At 40.0% G+C, this 8,443-nt stretch overlaps 3 protein-coding genes across 5 annotated transcripts; 2 read left to right on the forward strand and 1 right to left on the reverse strand.

Annotated features, from left to right (window-relative positions):
* The first annotated feature begins 527 nt into the window (after positions 1–527).
* dctn5 (dynactin 5) lies at positions 528–3,356 on the forward strand. The gene is made up of 6 exons (XM_031566231.2): positions 528–711; positions 1,121–1,189; positions 1,341–1,459; positions 1,629–1,740; positions 1,841–1,943; positions 2,544–3,356. The coding sequence occupies exons 1-6, from the start codon at positions 664–666 to the stop codon at positions 2,639–2,641; spliced, it is 549 nt and encodes a 182-aa protein (XP_031422091.1). The 5' UTR covers positions 528–663; the 3' UTR covers positions 2,642–3,356.
* Positions 3,355–6,449, reverse strand: rpusd1 (RNA pseudouridine synthase domain containing 1). 3 transcript variants are annotated; one of them, XM_031566212.2, is made up of 6 exons: positions 6,332–6,449; positions 5,805–6,004; positions 5,397–5,520; positions 5,192–5,294; positions 4,970–5,071; positions 3,355–4,782 (listed from the first exon to the last, which is right to left on the reverse strand). In XM_031566212.2, exons 1-6 carry the CDS (start codon positions 6,353–6,355, stop codon positions 4,400–4,402), a joined length of 936 nt encoding a protein of 311 aa, XP_031422072.1. In that variant the 5' UTR covers positions 6,356–6,449; the 3' UTR covers positions 3,355–4,399. The 3 variants fall into 3 exon arrangements, with proteins under 3 accessions (XP_031422072.1, XP_031422081.1, XP_031422064.1); XM_031566221.2 differs by having other exon boundaries at positions 6,336–6,437; XM_031566204.2 differs by having other exon boundaries at positions 5,805–6,419.
* Positions 6,450–6,640: 191 nt separating this feature from the next.
* ndufab1b (NADH:ubiquinone oxidoreductase subunit AB1b) lies at positions 6,641–8,440 on the forward strand. Its single transcript, XM_012827252.3, has 5 exons — positions 6,641–6,854; positions 7,370–7,480; positions 7,817–7,904; positions 8,038–8,130; positions 8,243–8,440. The coding sequence occupies exons 1-4, from the start codon at positions 6,684–6,686 to the stop codon at positions 8,127–8,129; spliced, it is 462 nt and encodes a 153-aa protein (XP_012682706.1). The 5' UTR covers positions 6,641–6,683; the 3' UTR covers position 8,130; positions 8,243–8,440.
* The last annotated feature ends 3 nt before the right edge of the window (positions 8,441–8,443 follow it).

Raw genomic sequence — 8,443 nt, forward strand, 5'->3', positions numbered from 1 at the left:
TGTCGATGCACTGAAATGAAGACCATCAACACAAAAATTAAAATTAAAATACACTGTTATGTAACAAAGAGAGCATATTTATCTTTTATCAGTGACCCTGTTAACATTACTCTGACTACACAATTATATAGAAACAGCACTACATAAAAAACCCAAATAGTGAGAGAGAGAGATGTGAGAAAAAAAGATAAATATTGTTTCATACTGCAACAATGCAAGAACTGTGCAATACAATATGTGCAAGATTGTAGAAACAGTGTGTTCTTTTGAAGACCTACACCAGCAGCATGATTAGCTAAAATATGCATAGGCTTATCCAAAATGGCCAACTATTTATAAAATGCTGTGAAGAAAGGGTGGGATGTGAGTGAAAAGGTAGATAAGAAAGACAAGTAGTATTCCTTTGCAGATTCAATGTGCCAACTATTTTTAATGGCCACAGAGCCACCTAGAGGCTTTCCATTGAACTGACTATTTTTCCAACAGACATTACTAATCAATTCTGACCGATTACGTCAGTGTCTCGACAGGCAATGTCTATTAACCAACAACACAGCGGAAACAAGGGGAGCGGTTGACAGCCAAATCAAGCTAGCTAGTTACCCAGCTATTTTGTGGTAATCATAGGGAGATTGGCTAGTAAATCCACATTTCTACTTCATAATGGAGCTGTGTGAAATACTGTATAACAAGGCTGAATATATAGAGACGGTAAGTAACTCAGGTGCAGTTGTACATCTGGCATGTTTCCCTGTACTCCACATTAGCAGGCAAGCTAGCTAGCGACCTAGTGCTCCATGTACATACGAGCCATTGCCAGCGTTAGCCTTATCCCAGCTTTTAAAACTAATTTAGCAGATTAGCCACACAATAAACTATTTCATGTTATTTTTGAGAAATTATGCTGTGGTGTCATCAACTGTGTAGCTTATGATGATTTCACACACACACAAATATTTGACGAATTACTCTAACATTGGATATAGCAAAGTTAGCTAGTTAGATGCGGGTAGCTATTAGTCAGTAAACGAAGCTAGCTAACGTTGCTTTGTAGATGTTACTTTGTTAATAATGTAATAAGTCTATAATAAACGGTGGTTAATTTCTCATCAATCTGCAGGCGTCTGGTAATAAGGTCAGTAGGCAGTCGGTACTTTGTGGGAGTCAGAACATCGTGCTCAATGGGAAAGTGAGTATTAACTGTTACTGTGACGAATGCCAAGTCAACCAATGTTAACATTACATGTATTTAAGACTTGGGGTGTAGGCTATTTATGATGGGGGCAACTAGATATAGTCTACTCACTGAAACGAAGCTTGATGATGTGCCTTGCCCTTAGACCATTGTAATGAACGACTGCATCATCAGAGGCGATCTTGCTAATGTCAGGGTTGGAAGACACTGTGTCATAAAGAGTCGGAGTGTGATTCGTCCCCCATTTAAAAAGTTCAGCAAGGGGTAAGTGATATTCTGATCTCCCTTGAGAAAAGCAGACGACTGACAGTACTTTTTCAAAAGTAAAGCTAACTGTGATATCATGGGTGTGGCAGGTTTTCATGCAGATCTGATGCCAGTTTGCCCTAATATTGATTCTGTGCATTGTGCTTTTCTTTTCATTTGTGCTTAGGGTGGCATTCTTCCCATTGCACATTGGGGACCATGTATTCATAGAGGAGGACTGTGTAGTCAACGCAGCTCAGATAGGATCCTATGTCCACATTGGGAAGAACTGTGTCATTGTGAGTACACACTTACTGCGTACTGTGATCTTATGCCTGTGAGCAACTTTGAGGAAGGAGTGGGACACTTGGCCTACTTAAATGTGCATGCCATTTTCAGGGTCGTCGCTGTGTTCTGAAGGATTGCTGTAAAATTCTGGATAACACAGTCCTGCCCCCTGAGACAGTGGTTCCTCCCTTCACAGTGTTCGCTGGTTGCCCAGGTACGTGGTGTCCATACATAGAAGTCTCTTTAACACGTGCACCCATCCATTGTCAGACTTTTGACCTTACTGGGCAAGAGCTGATGTTTATGTGTTGGTGCAGATCCACAAAAGTGCAGTTTAATCATGAGGATAGACGAGAATATATTCCGTCGGTGCAATGACGTATTGGGAGATTCTGACATTGTATTCAACACGGCAATACATATTTATTTATATAAAATTACAATTATAATATAGTTCATATATATTCTTTTTCCAGGCCTGGAAAAATCATGAAATGTGATGTCAGATGGAGGTCTAATGAAATTAAGTTATTGTACTCTTCCATGGATAATGTTGCTTTGTGCATAATTCTGCAGTGTGATACAGTTTCCACTTGAATTAACATAGCCTAACTAGCCCGTTAGTAAAGGAAATGGGAAAGGTTGTTCTTTAATTTTCATTGAATAGTTCGCAAGTATGCAAGTTTGTTGTCAATGAATATGGGTGGGAACCCTGTGTGCAAATCTCGTGCTTGTACAGAAAATGTGTTGCGTTGAGGATGCGGTTGTAAAGCGTTGACATGATCCACTCCATTTCTGCGTCCCTCTCCTGCAGGTCTGTTTTCAAGCGAGCTGCCAGAGTGCACACAAGAGCTGATGATTGATGTCACCAAGAGCTACTACCAGAAGTTCCTCCCTCTCAGTCAGATCTAATGCTGTCACGTCAATCTCCCATGGACCAAAACAGAAAGGACTGAGGGGCCTCCATCTTCACAAAGGTTCTCCGAGTAGGAGGGTCCAGATGCAGGATCAGTTTTGAGCTCTAGTTCAAATGGAAGCAGACTGAGGAAATGGACACATGGAGGATCTTTATGACTATGCGTCCAAACATTTAATAGGACTAGAAAGGCATCTCTCAAAGTGGTGTAGACCTTAAGCCACCTGCTCATCATAAACTGTAAATGCTCCTTCACCAAGAAAACTATGTAAATGTAACTATGTAAATGCCTTGAATACCTTGTCAGTACTCATCAAAATATGTGTGCAGCATCAGAAGCTTTTTAGTGCATTTCCATTGATCAGGAGTAGGACTTTCCATTGTCAAGGACGGCTTTCAGTTTGAATCCTCTCTGTATGTGGTATCATTGTTCCATGGCAATTTATTCTTTCGTGCCTGTGCCTCATCTGATAGTTGAGGTTAGTGTGGCGGGAGCTGTCTCGGGTATTTCACCCTTGGGTGGTGGAAGCCGATCACAAGACAGAAGCCATGTCACATGAAAAAGAACATGACCAGTTTATTTTGCTTTCCGGGCCTAGTATTTATTGTGATGTTAAACTGTTCAGCACATGCAACACTAAAATACTGCTTGTGAGCAGCATTTTCAGCTTCACATGGTTGCTAATAAATTTATTTTTGATTGTCTCAAAACTGTTAGTGTTTCAGTGTTTTATTCAGGATTTTGAGAAGTCTGGTGCATGTTTAATTACAGCCTTCTGCAACAGCTAAAATACGTGCCATCATCAGCATTCAAGATGAATTAATATCCATCCAACCAGCATACTGGCCTACATACAACTATTCTGATTGCATTTTTATGATCCTTACTTTTATTATGCGTAGTGAATGCAACATTAACACAAGAGAGAGACAATAGTCATTTTATGCAATGGGTCATGTGGCTAAAGCAACAGCACATTTTAGATAACTACAGAATCCCACAAAGTTTCCAGAAAAGGACACGTAAACATTCTGTTGAGCTGCTGCCTTTCAAGATAAAATACAGCATGCATCTGCATGTCACCTGTGTATAAGTTTAGTTAACATAAAATTAAAATGTAAAATGTAGACATTTCCATGAAACAAATTCAATGAGAGGCCATCCTTTGACATACTTAAAAAGTGCATAACTGCAAATATTAGTAAAACACATACAGTACAAGTACAAACAATACTTAAAAGAGCAGTAAGCTCATACAACAGCTCATTCATACAATGAAGAGTTTCATTTCAAAATCTTGTACGCATGGCATACTTCATTGCGTGTGTGTGTGTTTAAGAGGTAAGGTTTTGCTGGTACACACTGTGATACTGAACAGCAGCAGGACACTAAATGGTGATAGTAAGTTAAGATGCTAGTATGGTTCTGCATCAGTAATGGACAAACATATGTCACTTAGAGGATGCTCTCTCTAATTCAATTGTTCGTATTTCGTAAAACCTCTTTAGGGCTATGTGAAGGCATCTAAACTGTAATTGGTATATGAAAATCTCCAACATCAGGTAATATAATGAATAGAGTTGTGTCCATTAATCCATTATATTACTCCCTCTGAACCTATCCATCATCTTACATCACAGTGTGTTTGGACAAACCTGCCTCTGCAAGTGGGTGCACATCAACACTGCAAGGTTAACAGGAATGCTAACAGCTAAAGGGGCTGTGAAGGAACATACAGGTAAGTTATAGGGTTTCAGTCCAAAGACCACTCACTCAGCCACTGCTGACACTGGGCCCTCTGCTCCTCAGTCTCTTCTGGACTGCTTATTTTCTCGTCCACTAGTGATGTTTCATCCGGGGGTTTGCTCTCCTCCTCTTTGCACCAGTCAAGCAGATGCTCTAGTGCGCCCTCTAGTGTTTTCATGAGTCTCTCTGGAACCCATTTCGTGTCTATGTGCGGCAGGAAGGGGTCAGGGGCTGTCACATGGATGGGCTCCTTGGGCAGGGGAATACGTAAGTTATAGGCATGTAGCATCATCCGGTAAGGGCTATTGTCCTTTCCCAAGCTGTAGGTATAGTCGCCCACAATGGGGTGGCCAACAGCGCTACAGTGTACTCTCAGTTGGTGAGTGCGTCCTGAAAAAGTAATTGGCAATCAAACAATTTGATTGTTGGCATATCAAATATATATATACATAAATACAACAAATACAACAGTTAACAAACCACTGAGTTAACTGTCTTAACCACAGCCACACATTTTACCAAGCATCAAATCTACATGATACATATATATATACACACAGCCAATATTACGTTATACCTGTAAGAGGCTGAAGTAGAACTTTGGTGACTGGCTCTCCATCATATGTTCCATATTCAAGGACTTTGAGCTCTGTTTGACTGGGCTTAGGATTCTCACAGTCTGAGACAGAGGGCGTGGTAATTAATGTAAACACAATTAGGTACTCAGCATTAATTTGAATTCAAACAAATAATGGTACTGCTTGTAAAAGTGGATAAATGCGAACACATAACGTCTCACCTTCTGTACCATCAATACACATCATGTGGGTCTTGCCCTCTGCAATGTTTTTGCCAATAGCAAAGTTCAGTGTCATTGTTTCCTTTTCGACTGTTCCTCTGAGCTTTAAGACAAAACAAGTTGTCAATTCTTCAAGACAGTTGTCATTCTTTTGTTAATAAACTGACTGATAATGCTGTGTCTGAAACATGACAGATTTGGTTACCAGTGCAAGGTATGCCTTTGTTACAAGCCGGTCTTTGAAACATCTGTATGCATTCCCAGCTGCTGCTTTACTCAGGGCAACACACAATGCCCCACTAGTGGAGAAATCCAACTGGTGGCAGAATCTGAAAACATGAACCATAACCTTAAGCAAACCATTGTGGACTACCATGCAGTACGTCTTCATAACTGACACTTTAGATATTTAGGATAACAAAATTATGATTAAAAATATCCAAGTGTACTTAAATAATAAAGTGGACAATTGACATCTGTATGTCAACACCAATAACTTATTATTAATTTCGTTTATTTATTTATTTGATGTATACCATGGGGGTTGAGATACATCTTGCTCTATAGTTTCATTTTAACCATATTTCAAGTGACAAAAAGAAAGAGCCGAGACCTGAAACCATAGTACGTCCCAGGGTCGACCAGATCTGGGAAGCGAAGCTTCAGCTGACTCTGGACGGTCTGTTTTTCATACCACATTTTGCTGTCGATACGTATGTCCCAGTGCTTATTGACAACAATATAATTTGCACTGTGATACAAGACACACAAGTTCTCCAAACTTGCAGGCTCCATGTCGGTCATCTCTATATCCTGCAACAATAGAACATCATAAGTTGTATCATTCCTACATGGGGAATGTAAGGGATACGGAGGCGAGCAACAGTTCATTGGACAAGAACGACAGAGAGATGCACGCAGTATAATCCCACAGCTAAACTATATGACCCGTTGTCTGTCTAAAAGATTAAGACAAAATGTTAAGTCATAAACAGAGACGAGACTACGGATATGCTAAGTGCGTCCGTTAGAGTCCATTCATTGACACCTGTAAAGTTAGGCATGCCATCACCATACCTGACCTTAGATCTTTTATTGTTAGTCATCCTATAACAAGGACAAATTGTGCTATTAATGTACCTGCCTTAAACGATGTTTAACCATGAAACATGTACATAATGCCGAGATAACCAGGTTGATAAATAATTAAGTCATGTTTCAAAACACATGTCGATTGTTTCCGTATCCGGGTCAAGAGTCAAATCGTGAGACGGACCAGTCCTCTAAGTGGACACTAAACGTAAAATATATAATTGTGCTATTTATCATTCAATCACAAAATAGCTTTGATATATATATATATATTTAAAGTAAAAACTGCTGAACAACTAGGAAGATTTCAATGTTTACTGGTTTGTAAGAATGCGCATGTGCAAATTGGGTGCCTTTCTTGATCCTGGTGCATTCTGGGGTTTGACAGGATTCCATAGACATGGCGACCCGTGCGCTTGCTCTGTGTGTTCGCTCGCTTACCCGGTCCTCGACAAGGTTATATCAAGGATCTGTGATCGCTAGATCAAGTAGTGCGCTGCTTATTTCCAATGACCGATCATTTTCTGCGATTAGTTGTTCCCAGAGAACGCGGAGGATCGAGCAGTCACGGGTAAGAGTTAAATAACATTGAACACTCTGAGTAGCAGCTTTGGCCTAGCTGTGTAGGATGGTGCAGTGACCTACCAGTGTCTTTACTGCAAATCCAGACGCGTCTTGATTGTCAGCTAAAAACTGAGTTGATGGTTTAAACCTCCAGACCAACACGCATTTAACATCGTATGTTTAGGCTTGGAGTCCAACCATTATTCTCTGCATTTCGTAAATGTTGTCATTGTAGCTAGCTAGCTAACAGTTAATGGTAGTTAGCTGCTGACCTACCAACCTGTTAACTTGTCACGACAAATTGACGGTTACTTGAGGGTGATTCCAACAGTCCACTAGCTTACTAGACGAAGTTATCTAATTTTGAGCTAACATTGAGCTAAATTTGAATAGTACACGTGTATGGGTAATTTGTGACCATCAGTCACTGTTACATACATCCTTTGGGTGCGTGCAAGAAGATCTTTGATGCTTTTAAATAACACTGAATTGTGTGTGAATGGATGTTTTTTTCCTTTCAAGGTTTCACAGCTGAGTCGACAGTATGGAGGTCTGCCTCCTCTTACCTTAGAGGCAATCTCAGATCGTGTTATGTACGTCTTGAAGCTGTATGACAAGATCAATCCAGAGAAAGTAAGTGTACAGATTTATCTGTCATGTGACTAGCAGATTCCTGTATCCTGTCCTCTGTTTACTCGTAAATAGTGATTTGAGTCTCATCTTCCAGTGCTTATGTCGTGAAAGACTAATATGAACCTGTGAAGGAATCTCAGTTTCAGTGCCTAGAGCTGTACTCATAATTGGTTGTCAATGCAACAAGTTCCTACACATGCTCAACTCCTTATTATACCTACCACCAGTGGGGTATCTCACATATTGTCATCTTAATCAGTTTAATGTAGTTATGCTATGTTATTCCGTAAATAAAATGTAATGTTGGAGTACAATGACATTGTTTTTTTTTTCCAGCTTAAAGGAACTTCTCACTTCATGAAGGATTTGGGGTTGGATAGTTTGGACCAGGTGGAAATTATAATGGCAATGGAGGATGAGTTTGGTAAATTCAGTTTTTATTTAAAAAAAAATTCAAATTTCGACCATAGAGCCTAATATTTCCAGCATGAAGGCTCCTATAACAGAGACTCTCTCTCTCTCTCTCTCTGTACGTGCGTGCATGTTCATATCCACAGGATTTGAGATCCCAGATGCAGCAGCAGAGAAACTGATGACTCCTGAGGAGATCGTGCAGTTCATCGCTGACAAGAAAGATGTTTATGAATGAGGTAATCTGATCAGTTAACTATCAGCTCCCACTGATTCATCACTTTTGAGTGTCTCCTCTGTTGTCAGCTGACCTAACTGTCATTTTTTGCTTTTGTTTTACTCCACGTCTAGGTGCGGCGGGGGTGACCTTGTAATCCTGTTGAATAAACTGCAGATGTCACTGGGCAGTGTTTTTTTGTTTTTGTATCCACTTGCTCACCTTCCCAATCTGTGGCTATCAAAGTCCACTGCCTTGCCGTATGTACCACTGTATGTAATAAAATATGAGTTATTTCTTTGAAGAAAATAATAAACAAGACCTAAAGAGAATAC

This window comes from Clupea harengus, chromosome 1, assembly GCF_900700415.2.
Source record: "Clupea harengus chromosome 1, Ch_v2.0.2, whole genome shotgun sequence".
NCBI classification, from domain to species: domain Eukaryota; kingdom Metazoa; phylum Chordata; class Actinopteri; order Clupeiformes; family Clupeidae; genus Clupea; species Clupea harengus.